Raw genomic sequence first — 19788 nt, 5'->3', positions numbered from 1 at the left:
GTAAAAGGTTTACGAGGACCAAAACAGGAGTCCCTTAGCAGGCATAAATCAGTATAACTTCAGTTGCATGTTGATTTACACCTGCTGTGGATCTGGCTAGCAATGTTGTACCTGAGCTCACATTCTCCCTACATTTTTTTTCCCCTCAGGATCCAGGGAAACCTGGACTCCTTCTGAAAACACTGTGTCTCATCAAAGAAGGTTGCAGCTAGTGATGAACAAACTGAGTACAGACTGTGCAATTTAGTTGTATTGATGGAGACAGATTTGCAGGGCTAATCACTGCCATTTATGTTTTTAATCCTGTTGTGTAAATTTTGGAGAGCACCAGGCTATTTTTCATCTCATCAAACGTGATGGTTTTGTTTATTTTTAAAGGCTTCAGGCCGATTCAGAGTCAAACTGGGACTGAGAGCACAGTAGTAATAGCGATTTTTCTGGTTGGAAGAAGTTCATATGAACCTTATCTCACATTTCCATTTGTACGCTTGGGTGTCCTTGGTGTTCCACTTTGATTTTGGAACAGGATCAAAGACAAGCTGGCAAAGTCAGCAGGAATTGTGAATTTTTTTTTTTCCTGGTTTCAGGTCAACACCCTGGTAAGACAATTAATCCCCTACAGTTCTTAACCACACAATAAGCTTCTCTTGGTACATTCACCATAGTCAGCAGGCAGAATCACTGTTGGAAATTAAATCCAGGTTTGCTCAAATACAGCTTGATGTGCTTTCAGAAGGCATATAAACTTAGGGACATGTGGGTTTTAGGTTCATAAAGAATACACAGGTCCTGAAGGATTCTTAATGAATGGGTTTATCTGATTTGAGCTAAGGATATTTACCCCAGTAAGGGCTGATTCAAGCTAATTGGCATGGGAGGTAATTTTTATTCAGGTGAACCCTATTGAGGAATCCAGACCGTTGGTGAAAATTAGAAACATGGATTTCTACAAAGCATTTGCAGACTAGCTGGCTACACACTGGCTCTCCACAGAATGGCGAAGCTCACTCAGAGGATGTCTAAGTGACCAAGATACAAATCAAGAAAACCAACTGTTACATTTGAGATATGCACTTGCTTCTGTAGATGTGATTTTTTTTAAGTGTCCATGAATGAAGCTAAGGGGTTTTCTACAAGTGCTTTTGTTTCCTTTGCTTTTCTTCTGCTGTCCTGATTTACACAGCAACTTTTCTTATTGAAAGGTGCTGCTGTGGTTGCAGGTAAGACCAAAGTCTCACCTGGGGTCAGCAGGCATGTTCTGCTTGTTGATGAACAGAAGGACTGAGCATCTGGCCAATAGCATCTGAATCACAAATACGAGGACTTATATTTCTGTTTTCACCAAACATTGCTAGGAAGAATAAAATAATCACTGCTGTGGATAAAATGAGTAGGCAACCTACCCTGACAATCTTTTGCTGACATAGCTAGAGAATTAATTCTCATAGTGCCCAAAAGCTGTGCAGTGATTTATTTATTTTTTCCTGGCTGTGATTAGTAGTTTTTCCTGATTGTGATTAGTATTTGTCCTGGAGAATGACATCTGTTAGTTTCCCTAATTATATCCTTCTGCCAGAAATGGCCGTGGGTATACTTCCACATGTAAAGAAAGATTCCTGACTCTGACATGCAGTGAAGAAAGAGTTGCAGCAGGATAAAATCAGATTTGTGAGTAGTTAGTAAGTGGGACGGCTTCATTTCACTGATCTTCATTACTGCTTAATTGCTTTGCAGTTGCTGAGTCCTGGAGAGTTGTGAGTATATTCCCATATCATAAATGTTTCACAAATCAACATTCAGACCAGATGGAAATGGATAAGGAACAGTTGTTTTGTGTGTTTCTCACAAAACAAACAGAAACGTTAATGTTTGGTAGAAATTTTAATGAAATTGTGGTGCCCATTGCAATGGGAAGCTGTGGATTCTGAAGGTGTACCTGAACTGCCAAGGCATCTGGGCAAATTCTCTTTTATACACTTCTGTTATTAGTCACTGTTGGAGGGGGGTTACAGTCCTGGGTCTTTCTGTGAGATATGTTACTACCATGATCTTCCTGATCATTAGTTACAGGATGCCAGTCATCCTTAAAAAGCAGAAACTATCCCTAATGTATAAGCTGCTCAGTAATGAACTGGGATACTTCATAGTAAATCTGGAAGGCACATGAGTCATAGATTGTGTGGATGCTCTTTGCATAAACTCCTGTTTTGTTCTTAGTGGATTTATTTGTAGAAAGGATGCATTCCTCAATGAATTAAAGACAAAAATTAAAATCGTGAGGAATTATACATTCTACAGTGAAGTAGAGTGAATATTTTCTCTGACTCTCTTTGTGATCAAATAAGGTTTTTGAAAGATGTACATGCAAGCTTAGACTGGAAAGCAGTGGATATTATGGTTTGATATGTCATACAAAATAACACTTGGCAACAAAGTGTTCTGAAGAAAGTCTTGCTCTGCTGTAGGAAAGGATTTGAAACTCTCCCCTGTACTTTTGCAGAGGCTCACCAACCTCCAATAACCAGCAATGACCTTCCATCTCCACCAGCTGAGCCAAGAAATGTCTCTGGGACAGGCTGAATGCATTTCCCTTGAGAACATACTAGCGTGGAGTGCAAGCTCAACAGAATAGATTATAATATTTCATGGCTTAGGGTCCTCCTGGCTCTCAACCTTTGTTATGTGTTAGCATTTGCAATTCTCTTTCACTACTGAAACAGATTAATTTTGTCAGAGGTTTCCCTTACAAGATCCCTCCTCCATTCCTGTGACTTTTCTTGCTTCCTCTTCAGAAATAGCTGCCATTCCCCAAGAACAGTCCTACTCTAGGTGTCTAAACCTGTCAAAATCAAAGTGTCTGGGGGTGTAAGTGCTCAGAGTTGCTATGTTCTTCTCTGCAGGCATAGTGTGACTTTATTGTTGTATATTAAAAACAGCAGCTGTTGTTGGAGGTGAGGGTTCTGGAAGTGAAAAGCATAATGTCCTAATTACCTATGGCAGGGAAAACATCTGTGCGAGAAAACTAATGAAATTAATTCCAGAGCTTAGCAACTGAATACATTAATTGACATTAATTAATGCTAAATTACAAAGCTCTGACAACAGAATCACATAAAATGTCCATGAGAATCAAATGCTGAAATAAAATCCTTGAGTTAATGTGAATGCAGCAAAACTTGCCTTAGGAAAAAAGAGGGATCCAGGCACTGCAAGAAGCCTGTTTTCCTTCTTTCTGTCTCCCATAGCAGAGGGAGCTTTTCTTGGAGTGCACATCTCAGAGTTTGGCTGTTCGGGAGATTAGCTTAAGCAATTTCAATGCTCTGCCCTTTAGTAGTTATTACTGGCATTTTAGAATTGAAGCCGTGGAGAATTGCACTGTAAAAGTTCACAGGAATTGCCTTAGTAAATCTTCATCTATGGTACAATCACGCCTGTACAGACTCCTGTGATCACAGCAGAAATAGACACAGTCCCCATTAAAACAGGATTGAAAAAGCTTCAGTCACCTCTAATGGATGTCAACTCAGCCTGCTCTTTAAAATCTCTTGTGGTGGAGAGATTCTTTAATATTCTTTGCTGGCTGGTCCCAGCAGCACCCATCCTGTAACCTCCCTGTGCTCCCAGGATAGATAACCCATTTCCTTGGGCAGTAAGATGGCACTGTGGTCTCTTCTTTATGTCTCCAAAGAAGATGGTGTGCCTGTGGAATTAAAAGGAAACAATGGGGGTGGGAGGAGAAAAAAGGAAACAAGGTGGAAAACAGATGTCTGATGCTTTGTGGTTCCGTGCCGGGTTATTTGATCTCAGGAGTGAAAAGCCGCTCAGTCTTGCCAACAGCCCAGGGAGTCTTGGAGTCACCCATTTCCACTGATGCTGCTTTGTTTAAGCACAGGATTATCAGATATTTCACTCAGAACCCCAGAATGAGAGGAGGTGAATGTGGGGGTGAATATGGGGAGCTGTCCTTCATGATACAATAGATTGAGTTAACAGAAGTGGGAGTTAGTTGTGTTGCAGGTGAAAAGACGCATGCACATTCTATGTCTTATTACTAGAAGGGGACGTGCTGCACCACACAGTACTATTGGGTGGTGGAAGAGGCTCTGGACTGGTTGTCCTCCTGCTTCCTTGGAGCAGAGGGACAGAGGGCTGAACAGCTCTGAAAGAGAACTTTCCTGAGCTCAGTTGAATGAGCAGGCTGGGAGTTGTGTCATTCCCTGCCCTCTCGTGGCCAATGTGGAAAAATTACCTCTGAAGGGAAATGCATTTCAATTATGCTGTCCAGGCTGTATTAATTAATGTTTTGCAGTGAGCTGCAAAAGCATAAAATGTTATAAACTGTAGTGACTAATAATGCTTAGCACTTTATATATTCCAAGAACTCTGCAAAGACTGTGGTAAAATCAGCCCTCATCAAACTTTCCTGAACATTTGTCACCCTGCATGTCTGTTTCAAGAAGGAGTCAACAGCCATTAGAAGCAAAGAAAGAAATGTCAAATAATAGATTTTAATTAAAACCAAGATTAAATATGAGATGGTAAAAATCCATCCATTTCTATTTCAGTGTAAAATGCTGCTTCTCTGGTCAGAAAGTTATAATTATATCAAATAGGGGCTTCACTTCCGTGACAAGGAAAAAGATTAAAGTAGTTCTAAGATTAAATGCCATGTAGTGTTTCTGTCATAGAAGTGCTAATGCTAAAACGGCAAAATCCGTCTTCCTGTGAATCAGCTTTGTCATTAAACAAAGAACAACTTCATAATTGATCTGAAAGAGCCAAAATTGAATACTGAGAATCTGGTTCTGTATTCTAGGATCAATTACCACCATGAAATAACACAAATTGTTTTTCTTCAGGTCATGGATTATGAGATGAGTGCTCTACAGTGCTTCAGAATAGGAGATGAGGACATCCCATAAGCGACATTGGATGACATGGCTTTAGGGCTACATTTAGGCTATTTGCTTTGAAACATACTAGTGACATAAACTTATAAGGCCTCTAGTTTCAAAAGAGTGTGGAATGATTGCACAGGTCTGCCAGAGTGCACCCACTTGCATTGCCAACAGGGATGTAGGTAAAACCCCTGGACAGGAGGTGGTCTGAATTACACCACAGAGTAAAAGTGTTGTAGGAAAGCTGTAGGTGCACCATGGAAAGGTTTGTCAGTGGTGACACTATGGGGCAGGTATCTTCTGAAGGTGCCCTCATTCTTGTGTATGGTCTGGAGCTTGGCTGAGTTCTAAATCAGGGGTGTCAAACTCATTTTCGCTGGGGGCCACATCAGCCTCGCAGTTGCCTTCAGAGGGCCGAATGTAACTCTAGGACTGTATAAACATAACTACTTTTACATTTTTACAGTCCTAAAATTACATTCAGCCCTTTGAAGGCAACTGTGAGGCTGATGTGGCCTCTGGTGAAAATGAGTTTGAAACCCCTGTTCTAAACAAACTCAGCATGTTACCATGAAGAAGCTGACATGCCCTCCAGCAAATTCCACACCATGGAGACAACTGCAGAGGCTCAGCACAGAGAGTATCTGTCCTGCAGCATAAACGTAACTCTTCAGGGCTACAGTTACTTTGAGAGGCACAGGACTTGGGCTGTTTGTTGTCTCAAAGGGTCCCTCATGGCTCTATTTTTCCCTCACTCAGTTACTTGCTTTAAGCTTAAGCCTGTGTAACATCCAAGTAAATTTATCAGGGCAGGTGACAGTGCTGAATGAAATGCTCTTAACTGGGTTTCTGTCAGACCTGAGCCATCAGCAGTATGTTGTGCCAACTTCAAATGCTGCCTCTGGTATACTTACAGCATGGAACAACAAGAGTCGTATGGAACAATCAGATCAGCTATACTGAGGTCTCTCTTGGCATAAAGCAGCAGTGTGTAGCTCCGATGTTGGGTACAATGAGAGAAATAATGGGAGGCTGGGGCAGATGAAGAAGGAAGGAACTTAAGGGGAGAAAGTAATCAAGGATGGATTTAGGAGGGGTGTAAGAGAAAGAAGTGTTGTGTTGAGTTGAATCAATGGTGTCACTTCTTGACACTTGAAGCTGGGAAGCAAAAATGCTGCCTCAGCAAATGGGTTTGTGACAGTAGGAAGGGTCTGTGCTCAGGATCTCAAATGTCTTGGTTCTGTTCTTTTCCTTTCAGATGCCCAATACATCACCTGCAAGATGCAGAACTGCAGTGAAGCCACTCGCAGCAAACCCTTTCCAGGCTATATTGACCACAACTCTCTCATCGTCCAGGATGATTATGTCTTTGTTCAGGTGCAGAACACCCTCTTCTCTTATTTATCCTATTATTTTATATTATTTCTTCGTCCCTTCCTTTGCACTTGTGTGCATGTGCTGGCCCCAAGTACTCAGACAAAACTAGATCCATATAATAAAGGCACTGAGTGGATTGCAGCAGTTCATTACAGTGGTAGTATTGTTCCTTTTACCTCTAGTATCTTGTCACTGTAGAGTCATAGAGTTCCTGCCTGGAGCATCTACCATATTTACGAGAGTGCTCTGTGCCACTCCCTGCAGTCCCATCAGCACCTCAACCCCCCAGCTTGAAATGATGTGTCAGTCACCTACTATCACAAAGCTTTTTTTGGCATGAGAGGGAAATAGAAAAGGAGGGAGGGAGTTAGGGGAAGAACCAAAGGAGGAGTAATCAAGCTTTATTGTTATGCCTCAGTCATGATTATAGTGAAAAGGCTGAAGATGAGATGTACTCAGCCAAGCTGTGTTCCAGGTGAGAGCTGGTGAATAGATCTGAACTACTGTGAGTCTCATTAGCCTACCACCAGTGTCCATTTAATAAAAGCTGAAAAGGACAAAAAATAACAACTAAATTGCAGGCACCATGGAGGTGAACTGGAAATCATTAAGACTAAACTGGTCTTCCAGACAGTTTATATTCTGCCGTGCTTAGGGGTGGAGGGAAGAGAGAGGACTGATATTTTAAATTGGGCAAGTTGATTGTTAATTACCTTCAGTTAATGAACTCAGCCACAAACACCAATCTAAATCATCCACAAATAAATCTAGGATATACATTCCAGCATAGCTTTTGTGCCTAGTCTGTCTGAGGCATAAATGAAATGTTTATATGGTAAGGAAAAAAGGGGCATGTGTCACTGTTCAAGCATGCTCTTTAATTTCAGAATAACTGCGTTTTCGTGGCCAAGTGACGTAAGAGCTGGAGAATTTCTCTTCATATGTGAATTGATTCATTTACTTCGTTACTTGTTTTTGTGCTTTTTGAGATTGTTGATCTTCTCTGTTCTGACCTGAAGTTATTACACACTGTAGAGAAACCAACCCCTTTGCCCCATTTGAAGTCAGTGCTGGGGAGATTGTCTGCCTCTCTGAATAGCCCTTCTATTTTGATGTGTTTCACTTTCTGTCTATAAGTGTTCCCAGTGCTGTCAAATTTTGGCCTTGTTACACCTCTGTGTTAGCTGGCTCTGTAAGGAGGAACATAGGAGGAGAGACAGTCTCTTACAATGCTCCCCTTAATGCCCAATGGGACTTCATACAACTTTATGTATTCATGTTTGTAATGCAGTTTGAGAATGTATCATGGAATATTTGAATCTGGAAAGCTCCTATTTTAATCCTTAAACTGCTTAGGATTCTTAAACAGAAATATCAGGTCAAAGAGAAAGTACTTGCCAGTCATAAGTAATTGACACTTGTAAACATCAAATAATAATACTGTAATCCCTGGAAACAACCTCTGCTTTGTTCCTAGTAGTCAGTGAATTCACTGTTGGCTGGTAATTTAAAATGAGATTCTTCAAGTGGTTACATATATATGTATATATATATGGATGTATCTGGCTTGCAAGGAACAGCTAAATAATGCTGTGGCTGATGCTGGACCCTGCCATATCCCAGGCACTGTTCTTCAGAGGATGAATAGTCCTACATCAGACAGTGAAGGTTTGGAAGAATAGATGGATGCCCTGAGCAACCTCACATAGACTTTCCTACCTTCCTTGATCCCCATTGAGCTTTTCTGCAACTAAGGTATTTGGAATGAGAACTAGTAAGCTCAAAAGCATGAGGACAAAGGAATGTGGGTTTATTTCTCCCACTACACTGCATTTTCTTTACAAACTCACAGTCTCTCATAAACAATGCGTCTGGCCTTCTTTCTCCTGACTTTTGCGCTTTTTTTTTAGAAATAGTTGAAGAGCTTTAGAATAAGAAACAGTTCTTATTTTACTTAATCCGGTATGAACTTAGCCTCTGTGTGTCTTGCATTTTAAACTATTGCAGTGCATTTTAAAACAGTACTAAAGAAAAAAATCTTGATAAGCCCATATATCAGGCAATCAAAGCAAAGTTCTACATGGAGGATCCTTGGGAACATTTTTTCTTCAGTATCTTTCATCCAAGCATTTCCAAATACTTTGCAAATGTTGATTATGCTTCAGCAGCACTGGAAACCAGATAAAATTGACAAGTTTTTTTATTTCTCTTTTTTAGCCCTTTAATAGGTGATAGGAAATGAAACCTCACATTGCTCTAACCCAGCCTTTTCGAGGTATTGTCATCAGTATTTAGACACTGAAATAAATGGCCAGAATCATAGAAATATCAAATCAACTTGGCTTCTCCTGGTTTCAGGAGCAGTGAATGCTCAGCTGATCTGGTTACAGATACATGTGATGGCTCACACAAGGCCACACAGGAACCAAAGCTGGAAGCAGAAATAGAAATTAAGCAATAAGTCCGTCAGTCACCTTATCTAACCAATAGCCTCAGTGGCAGCTCTGCAGATAGCAAAGAACAGGCTGCTTTGTGGCAAGTCAGAGAAGAGCTGTGGTGTCAGCAGGTGGCATAACGGCCCAAGTGAAGCCAGGACTTCACTTTCCTCAGACTTTAACCTGGAGTTCTGGCCTTTGTCTCTCTTTGCAGAAAATGGGATGATTCTTGCTCTCTTCTTCAGCCACTATCAGTTGGATCAATGTTTATTCATCAACTGGTAGTAGTGCTGCAGTTTTAAGGCATTGCCACCAACACTGTGGTATTTTTCTTGACAGCTTTTGCTTGATATATTCTCTGACAATAAAAAAATATCTAAAAAAAATCCGGATGATAATTTTCCTGCTTCTCTTATAGTTAACATCAGGAGGAAGACCACATTATTACGTTTCTTACAGGAGGAGTGCATTTGCACAGATGAAGCTGCCAAAATACGCCTTGCCCAAGGTATGTTGCTGTTGCTGGAGTGCCCATGTGAACCTACAGATATTTTGATTGGACAGAAATTCTTGAATCGAACACAAGTAACTGCAAGATGACATGCAATGAGTCAAAACATCATTCTTCTTTAAATAGAACATTTGCAAGCAAGAAAGGACTGAAAGGAAAGTCAGCACTTTGATTAGTCAAGGACACCAGCATTAAATGTAGGCAGATACCACAGCCCATGTCAATTACCATTTCTTTATGGTTAGTTGGTTAGTTAATTATGTTTTGGAGGGGACTGGTTTTTTTCTTTATTTTTTCTTTCTTTTTGGTCTTAAAATTCCCTTCTCCTGTCCCTATCCTCTGTGAGTTGCTTTCTGTGATTTGCCTCATTAGCAGCTTTTAATGGGAGCCAAGCAAAGAGATGTCTTTGTGTCTGCTCCATATCTTCCCTAATTAAGAACAATGGTGAATTAGCATTGGAGCTTGAAAGGCTATTCCTGCCTTCTGGAGCTGAATTTTTATAAGACCTATATAAAATTTTTAGATCCATTTTGAAGAAATCACCCTTTTGCAGCTGAACTCCTGACAGCTTCTTAACAAAGATACATTTTTTTGGGGCCTTCTCATTCTTGATATAGTCTGGGTTAAACAAAATTTAATCTCAAAGGCAACAAATGATCTTGTGGATTCTATGTGTCTCTATCTGGAGACAAATGCATTCCCAGAAATTAAGGAAGAATTGTCAAAAGGAAAAAAAGAAAGTCCTAGGTCAGCCTGTTCCTAGAAGTTGAAAGTGCACCAGATTTGTAGGCAGAATTATTCAAAGGGATAATTTTGCTAATAACACAGCTGGCTGTCTTTGATGCCTCAACCCACCTGACCCGGGTATAGTGGATTGACTCGGTGACCTTCATCATACAACCAGACTGCAGTTCAAACCCAGGTCTCTGATGCCATACCTTACCTACTCTGCTGTTGTCCCCTTTGCTCCTGTCTACATCACCTGAAGACCCAAGTTTACAGGAACTTGAGGACCCTACCAGAAGCCATGATATCTTCTTGGCTCTGACACAGGAGACCTGTGGTATGCCCCAAAATCTTCAGTCACATTTAAAGACAGGTTGGTTTGATCCAAGCAGGAAGAATGTACTCTGCAATTTGGATCAAATTTAAACAGATGTTTTTTGAAGTAGCTCTTAGCAGAGGAGTTGTATTTTTAGTGCAGTTGTTGTAACACTGAAATCAAAATTGTCATTTGCAGCTGATTCAGACTATCTGTGGAGAAACTGCTTGCTTTAAACCAGTTGTCTCCTTTACCACACACTTATTTTTCAACTGTCCACCCTCTCAAAGAGATCTCTGGAGAGCCAGCGAAAAAGCACTACAATTAAATTGCAATGTGTTCTCAGAAAATAGGAATTGGAGCAATACATTCATGTTATCTGACTGAAAGAAAAAGACAGATATTTAAGGAGATATGATGCTTTGTCATAATCTCAGAATATCTTCAAAGACCAAAGAGCTACATTTGGCTTGGAAGGAGCTACAGTGGAACTGTGGCTGTCTAGGAGGCCGCTATCAAAGTAGGATAGCTGCTTTTATTAAAAATGCACAAAGCGTTATACTATTCAAGGAACTGAAACAAACAGTTCCTTTTATGCCTAAATTCTCTTTTATCTCCTTCAGCTAAGAAAGTGGAGCCAAATACAGTAAACAGTACTAAGCGACTTCTGGAATTGAAAATGGAAATATCAAGATTTTGTCTCTACATGTCACTCTTGCTAAACTGGAGGGGTGTGATATCAAGCAGCTTTGCAGGTGATACTTCTGCTCAGGAGGAATGGCCTATAGCAATTCAAAACTAAAACATTCTTGGTTTTGACATTGATAGCCTGACAACCAGTTTGATTAAAAGCCTAAATTAACTTGAAACACTCTCCCATACAAGATGATGTCTGCACGTGTTCGTACAGGCTGTGTCAACCCTGTAAAGGGTCTTTATTAAGGCATAATAATTCCTGCAGTGATCTGTGTGTTGATACTGCCTATTCTATACCACAGGAGCACAATGTGGGATCTGTCACAGACTCTGTAACGTCGCTCATGAAAATCACCTGAAATATAAACACAGAGTATAATTACTTCATTTTAGACCAGTGCTCTGGGCAGACATCTGTGAATACTGAAGGAAGCCAAGCAATTTCTATTTTAAAAAGACCTGTCCTTAACTGGTGCTGGGCTGAATACTGATGAGATGGGCATGTGTGGTACCTCTGTTTTAAATTCATCACCTTCTTTCAACCTCAGGATGCACATCCTGATGGAAGAAGCAATAACCACAACAAAAAAAACACTTAAATACAGACCTTAAAAAGAGCTGACAGTCCCAGTAATTGATAAGATAAAACAGACATTACACATCCCTGCTATTTAACTTGCCAGGAAGAAAAGTTCCCTGACCGAGTGTAAAAAGGGCAACTGAAGCATGTTTTGTAATTCAGAAAGCCTTGTCCTTTAGTCTTTTGAACAGACACCTGATCAAACCCATGTCCAGCATTGTACTCTTACTTTCGTCTTCGGAAAGGTAAGAGGGATAGATAGAAGAACTGTATATTAACGTCATTCTACTATGTGCGGGAAGTGAGAGAGGAAAGCTCGGGCTCTCATTATGCAAATGTATGGGGAGCCCCTGAAGATGACGATGACTTTGAGAAAGGTGCCTTCCTTCACCTTCCTGTCCTCTTTCTTTTCTCTAGTGAGGTGAACTTCTGTTGTAGTAGTGGAAGATGCAGTGAAACTCTTGCTCCATATCCTGACAAAGGCTGTCTTTTAGTATTATTCCCTACCCCCTCCCCCAAAAAAAAGCAACCCACACCCTAAAAAAAATAAAATATAGAAATTAATATGATATGCTGATTATTTTTAGTTTTGCCAATGTGGAAACCAAACAATTCCTGATATTGGTCAAAGACCTGTTTGATGACCAGGTACTGATCTCTTTCCATCAAAGTTCTGTATTGTTACTACATCTATTAGACAAGGCCATATTAAGAAGAACAGTTCATTGATACCCAAAGGCAAACAGTTGGAACGCTATCTTTTTTTTTGCTTTATGCCAATTCTGTCTCAATCTCTGATTCTCTAGGCTTAAATTCCTTCAGTCCTACTGGAATCTTCTTTAGACTTGCATATTACAGCATGATCTGATCAAAACTTGGAAAGCATCTAACGGATAAATTATTTGCTCCTTAAGCATTCATTAAATTCCATTTCCTTTTTCCCTGGTCTTGATCAAAATATCTTTTTACTTCTCTCCACTAGTTATTGCAAAACTATTGATTAGAATGGTAAGTTAATGAAACTGTCAGTTCACCAGGCAAAAGAAGTTTTACTTATCTCTGTTTTTAAATAGAGAAGTCTGTCCATGTATATACACATCTGCAAAAGTTTAAACTGAAGACTAGAGCTGGGCTTGCCAGTGCTAACTGACGCACATTGGGAGCACCTTCTCATGTAGATGTACCAGCAGATTGACTGAGGTGACAGTCCGAAATAAGGAGGCTCTGACAAACAGCTGTGACAGTAACTTCTACTAGCACAGCTGGAGCTAGGAAAGAATATCTATTCACAACCACAACTGGTAGAAGGCAGTGGGATTTATATTGCCTTTCCTATTGCCTCAGGATTTAAGCCAATCTCTTCCTCCATAAAACCAGCCTGTCTTCTGGGATGTATTTTTCTCCAGCGCAAAGAAGGAAGTAAATCAAGTGGATATTCATCTGCTCCATACTCAGGTCTGAATCTGGATGAACAAACAACTGTTCTGAATCTTAATTTCAAGGTTAATCCATTTTCAAATTTATCAATGAGATTTCCTCATTATATTTTTTTTCATCTTTATGCATCTTTATGTTATAAGGCTCCATCTGGAAGTATTAATTCCCTCTACAAAACCACAAGAAAGTAAATTGTCAGAGACTATTATTAACAAAAGCAAGAAGTAGCATCAGCTTCCAAAGAGTATATTTTTCGATAAAGTTCCCAGTTTTGCATATAGAAAGCCCTGGCTGAGATTCATGGAAGCAGAATAACTTTGGGATATCTGCCCAAAACAGACAAAACAGCTGAATCTTCTGAGAATCACCTGGTGCTAAGAAATCTGCATTTATTTTCCTACCTTCACAGATTTTTATGGCATCAAAGAATTCAGGGTGCCTGTGCTGGGCAGATAGAGCCTAGGAATTTCATTATAACAATCTCAGTGGGTTTTTCCACTGGATAATACTTTCTCCAGGCATTGAAAGACAGAAGTGGGTTTAATAGTTTCTGGTTTTCCTTTAATTATGCAATCTTTTCATTGCTTCCTGGCTTTTGTAACATGCAGAAAAAAGCCAGAGTAAACCAAAATCTCACTCATAACACTAGTGATCTAACTACAATTCAACTCTTCACATCTAGTGAGGATTAGAGTATTCTTTCTGTTACATTTATTGTGGGGGGTGGTTAGCACAGTGGGCCAGGGACCACAAAAAAACAAAAAACACACAACACACATCCTGCCCAAACAAAGTACTCATTAAAATGAATGTGTTGGGGGAGAGGGGGGAAGTGATGCTGTATAACACTGTACTGCCAATGTAAATCTTCAGTTAACACCTAATCAGTTAATTACTACTTTGAAAATTGGCAGAGGAGAGCTGGTGTAAAATATTCCTGGATGGTATTACCCACTTACAGCAGTGCTGTCTACAGTTTCTGATTAAACTCCAGTCTAAATAGATCCCTTGCTCCTCTGCAATTACCTTGGTGCCCTTGGAAAAGACAGAGCAGAGCTCCCTCTAGTAACCTTCCTCTTTTCTTTCCCCAGGACATGCATGTTATCAGCACAGATGAGAATCAGGTGTTTGCAGCTGTACAAGAGTGGAACCAGAACGACACGTACAATCTGTATATCTCAGACACCCGAGGGGTGTACTTCACCCTGGCCTTGGAAAATGTCAAGAGTAGTCAAGGGCTGGAGGGGAATGTGATGATTGACCTCTATGAGGTATGTCATGTCTCCAAAAATCTCATTCCTATCTCAGGAGGTCACATGATGCCAGTGCCATTTCCTTCTTGCACATCAGTTTTGTTATATGCATGTGAACAGCAGAGCCAAAAAATGACTAAATGCATAGTTTTACCATTATTTCATTTAAGGGACTCAGTGAGCTTTGAAGGCTAGGTTTTACATGGGTGTTGAATTCAGGCTCAGCCTAATATTATGAACAGATTCACTGCTGTATTCTCCTGTAGGTTCTCAGGTGAAGAAGAGCTCGTGGCTCGTCCATGCGTAGCAAGATAGGCATCAGAGGATGTGGTGGAATAGTTCACTCAGTCCCTAAGCGGAACTTTTTCAGTTTCTCTGCAAAAGTCCTGCTTACCCATATTAGTCCAGCCTATGGCTCTGATAGTTGCCAACACCATTCTCCAGTTTCTATTGCATTTCTGACAGCATAATCTCTTGCTTTAGAAGTAAGGAGAGACAGCAGTTTTCAGCTATCTTTGTCACCTTCCTCAGCTTGGACAATTCTGGGAACTGAATTGATTTTTGATACACTCTCTTGTGCTATCCCTTGAGCATGGAAGCTCTCCCACCTCGTCTTCATGTCCCTTTCACCCCTGAGCTTTTTCCTGACAAACAGAGTCTTCCTAAGCTCACCAGTAAAAAAAACAATTTACATTGTCTTTTGTGACAACTGATCCTAAATACAGGACTTTTAATGTGCTTCTCTTGCTCTGCTGCCTGTTTCACCTCTGGAGAGAGTATTCAGCTAAGTAGAAATTCAGTCCTCAGCTGCTGTTTTGAGGGTCTCCTTCAGGGGATTTTCTGATCATTTGGAATAAAGGCCAGGAACTAATCCAAATTCCTTTGAGAATGAAGATATTCCCTGTATTTTCCCATCACTATCTGAGTAATAGCTCTTCTATATAGTTTGCCTTCAGCTGTCCTGTACTTGGAAACCACCTTGAATTGTCCAGAGAGCCTGAGTGTTGTAAATAAATGCCCATGAACTGTAGGAGGATGGGCATTGGCATTTCAGTCATTTTGAGATTTTTACTGTTAATCTTTCTTCAGTGCTGGCAGCCCATGGAAATACTGTTGCCTCTTATTACTGTCAGCTGGAGAAGCAGTTTCACTGCATTATGTAAAGGTGTCCTACATCCCAGGGGGAAAGAAAAGCCTTTGTTTTGTTTTATTAAGCTGACACCACACAGTAACCTGGATTGAAATTGATGGAATCAGACTTGTAGCATCATATCTGCTGATTATCTAGATAGAAATAATGTTGGCTGACACTGAACTTGGCACAAACCTTCCTTTCAATTTGATGTTCTAGCTGGAAGGGAACAGAAGGCTATCCAGCGTGATACTCCCAGTAGGGTTGTTGCAAATGATGAATCCTCTAAGGGTAAATGGGGATGAAGATGAGAGAAGAAAAAACTCCATAGATAAATTAAAAGGAAGTAGAGAGATTATGAGTCCTTCTGTGGTGACAGTAGCATATTTCATTATTAATACATATAAACAAGATTATTTGAGGACATGCCAGAAAGAGACCTGTTAAGTGTGTGTGTGTCTGTATGCATGTTTGTCAGATGTTAGAAGTAAGTTCGTCTGGTTGCATTGTAGTGAACATGTTTGTGGGTGTAGATTCCTAAAGTGATTCTGCAACAAGGAAAAATCTTCTCAGTCCATCTCAATGGGAAATTGCACTGCCCATGAAGGGAAAATAGAAGTTTTTTCATGGTGCCACATCATGTTCTCCCTTCTCTTACCATGTAAGTCATCGGGACCTTTTCACTCAGAGGCTGTTATTTCAGTGTATGGGCTCTTCTGCTGTTGTGCCTTGTGGAGGATGAGAAGACTACTCCTGGAGTGACACTATTCACCCTTCTGCATGTTGAACAGAGCAGGGTGTGAGAATAGCTCTTCTGTCCACCACCTTCCAGTTCCTAAGTAGCAGTTCATAAGTAGCATATTGGATTTGGCATTCAATGGGTTTGCAGTGACAAAGGATCTGTCCTGGAGACCATGTCCTAGAGCAAGGGAAGAGCAGGAGTCACTGGCCATTGGGCCTGAGTGCCTTTACTAGTTCCTGCACCTCTCCAATGATGTGGTACAGTTCTGCTTGGCTCTGTAGTTGGTTTGATCCACAGAAAGAGAATTCTCCCTGTGGGAATCCATGCCTGAAGTCATAACAGACCAGGAGATGTGTCTATAGCTATGGTATATATGCCTATCACTGTGGGATATTTTTTTTTTTAGCAGTATGCATCTTAGATGGGAAGTGTATGTTTGATGTGTGAAGTTGGAGATGGGAGACTGAAGAATGTGTTTTGAGTTGTGTGTTTAAGTGTCCTGTATTAATCTTTCACTAAAACTGTAAACAGCCTTTGTATCTGTAGGCAATATATTCAAGGTGATGAGGACTGTCTGCAAAGTCTGTGTGGGAGCTGACAGAGTGCTTTGGTCCCTGACCACTTACTTGCATGAGTCTTTCTCTGTTATGATTTTATGAGCAGCACAGATGAACACTGTGTTGTGGCTGTGTATGCAACATGTGTATCTCTTCCTACTGAGAGAACACAAACATGTGTAGTGTGTGCAGTCTTTTTTTAAGATAAAGCTGTCCAAGAATGGCAATATAACTTACACTTTATTTTCTCTGGAAAGGATTCTGAGTCCCAGCCCTTGACTAGAATCATAAATAGAAAAATTCACAGGATTTCAGAACACATATATCACCCAATAGATAAAATGTTCTTTAATCATTTATGGGCGGCATTTCATTTCACAGGGACGGTATAATACAAATATTTCTGGACAACAACAAAGAAAATTACAAATGGAGCAATAGGCTCTGGCCTCTGGTAGTAAAGACAGAACTATGTTATTTTTCCAGCTCTGTCTGTTCATGCAGTATCACTGAGAGACAGAGTACACTTGTCTTATCAGGGTTCCTCTCTATAGCAACAAAGAAATCTTGAATATTTAGTTGGACAGTACCAAACAATTCAGCTAAGTCATTGAAAATACTCTCCTTTTTTATGTTTATATCTACAATAACTTAGTTAACTACTTAATTTTAAGACTGTTGCCCATTATAGCAGGTCAGATCTTAGTCTTTATGTAACTTCAAATGAAATGCAGTGCCATTGCTCAAGGAGAAAAGTGTTGTTCAAAGTGACTAAGTACACCAATGTTCAGTACCAATGCACTGTGCCCTGGTAGTCCCACAGCATGTGGCTAGAAGTGCAATAAGGTCCTACTCACTGGGAGCTCTTGCATCCAAATCCAGCCACATAATTCAATCAGTTGAGCTAGAACAAACTCTGAATCTGCCGTGTAACCATTTGCCACATGATACCATTTAAGTAATAATCTCTATAAATAAAAAGTCTTGATGAATGATTCTGTGTGCTAGTTCTGCACCGTAAGAAGAGATGAGGTGGATGACAGAACAGACTTGCTGGAAACCAAAAAGTTTCTCACTTCCCCCCTCCTTTTACCAATTTTGCTTCCCTTTTTATTGCAGCACTCAGATTGCAGAATGACACTCTAACAAATTCATTCGCAAGCCGCAGCAGCTATTGGGCTATTGATTTTCAGTGTACTGAGAAGATGGGAACATTCTGCAGTGTGAGCTGTGATTTGAGGCTCAATTTTTTTCTCCCCACTTTTGGGCTTCTTTCCAACATGAGTTTGTTAGCATCACATCTTTACAAAATCCTCTTGCAGGTCTGTGGGGTAAAACCGTTGAGTAAAACATCAGGAAAAGTGAAAGGGTGAGAATCTCATTGTTCACTCTGTAACTAGCATTCTGGGTGGCCTTGCTTTTAAGTCACCAGTACTTTAGTTTCTTCAAAATACAGAACTGTAATAAAAATACCTCTGTGCCCCAAGTTGTCCTGTGCAAACACTGGTAATTATGAAACACATTAGGATCCTTATATGAAATGTCTTAAGCAGACTGTATGAGAAAAGAAGCACTGAACTGCAAGTTTATGCATGCATTGCTATTTTCTTTGTGAGGCCAAAATTGCTGCTGTTTCCTGCTACTGCAGTGCAAGAGACAAATAACTGCCCTGTACATATTTCATCCTCAGGGGGAAGGATGCCTGCACATTGGACAGATTGTCAGTTTACAGATGAGGCTGCTGGCATTGTACCATGTTCCCATGCTCATTCTGAAATACAAACTTTCTGCTCCATTTGTCACTTTTCCACCTGTGATAGTCTTAGCTTGTCCCCAGCACCTCTTGGATGCTCCTTGGCAATTCTTGCCCTGACATCTACCACACTGACACAGCCACAAGATCCCTGCTGGATTTCCCGGGGCAAGAGACACACATACACGGAACTTGCATCGGCTTGATCTATTTTTCAGCCATGTCAATTTTTCCTAGGTAGCAGGGATAAAGGGAATGTTCTTGGCTAACAAGAAGATTGACAACCAAGTGAAAACTTTCATCACCTACAATAAAGGGAGAGACTGGAGTTTGTTGCAGGCACCGAACACTGATCTGAGAGGAAACCCTGTTCACTGTCTCCTAGTAAGTATCTGGAGGGGAACTAGGGGGGTGGTAACATCCCAGAACAACCAGATAACACAAGAAGGAAAGGGCAGTTCCTTTCTCCATGTGGTGTATCTCATGGAGGGAATACTGCGTATTAAAAGTACAGTACACCAGGCTTCAGCTGTCAGGTGGTATTATAAGAGCTGGCATTGTAATTTAACTTAATTTAATTTCTGGAACAAAAGGAAGCATCGTAGATCAGCTTCCTGCTGTACAATTGATGGTCTCCCCGTATGCAGCAGATGCAGCTGGATGTCGTTTCTGCGCAGTTGATTCTCTGGACACTAGATGGGAGGAGTGAGCTGCTGTAGCTCAGGAACTTTCAGTGACCTAATAACTTGAGACAGGCTCAAAGGAGAGGTCTGATTTCTTTCAGGCCACTCTGTAAGCAATATTAGTATTTACCATTTTCTGTCTGAGCTCAGAATAGAGAATCGACACATTCATCCAAATATTTGCATCGCTATATGTTTGGTGTATATTGTATCTGCCTCTGAACTTATTGATATAGATTAGCACATAGATAAGTCTTTAATCATCATTATATGCAAACAGTTTCCAAGAGTGAAAGTGAAATATAAGCAGTATAAATAAAAGTGGAGATGTCTGTCAAAAAGAAAACTTAGGCCAATCTTGAAATGTTTTTCAGCTGATAAAATTTATACATAGTAGTGGGGTATTACTTGGAACCTCAGCCTTTGGGATTCTCAATAGCTTTTATATTACAAAAAAATTAACATGGTTCCAGGCAGAATCAGAATACTTACACTGCTCTTCCTCCTGATGTCCTGTACCGGCATGTTATTTTCCATCAGTGGTGGGGTGTTTCTCATTTTGAGGCTGTATGTTTGTTATAATCTAAAAATCAGCATTATATTTCATGTATTGTAGTAAGTAGCTGAATGCTACAGCAATCTCTTAACTGAACTCCATGTGTTATTGCAAGAGCTGTTTAAATAACTGGTTT

The 19788-nt window shown here is 40.4% G+C and overlaps 1 protein-coding gene across 4 annotated transcripts in view; it reads left to right on the top strand.

Moving 5' to 3' along the window:
- The window catches only part of SORCS1 (sortilin related VPS10 domain containing receptor 1), a 289286-nt gene that overhangs the window by 206368 nt on the left and 63130 nt on the right, over positions 1–19788 (top strand). For all 4 annotated transcript variants that reach the window (XM_071812134.1, XM_065843558.2, XM_065843559.2 and 1 more), the window contains exons 7-10: positions 6157–6275; positions 9129–9218; positions 14068–14247; positions 18651–18797. In XM_071812134.1, the coding sequence (XP_071668235.1) occupies positions 6157–6275; positions 9129–9218; positions 14068–14247; positions 18651–18797 (536 nt within the window). The remainder of the gene's footprint in view (positions 1–6156; positions 6276–9128; positions 9219–14067; positions 14248–18650; positions 18798–19788) is intronic.

Source organism: Patagioenas fasciata, chromosome 8 (genome assembly GCF_037038585.1).
Source record: "Patagioenas fasciata isolate bPatFas1 chromosome 8, bPatFas1.hap1, whole genome shotgun sequence".
In the NCBI taxonomy this organism is placed as follows: domain Eukaryota; kingdom Metazoa; phylum Chordata; class Aves; order Columbiformes; family Columbidae; genus Patagioenas; species Patagioenas fasciata.
This window is presented reverse-complemented; position numbering and strand designations above follow the sequence as displayed.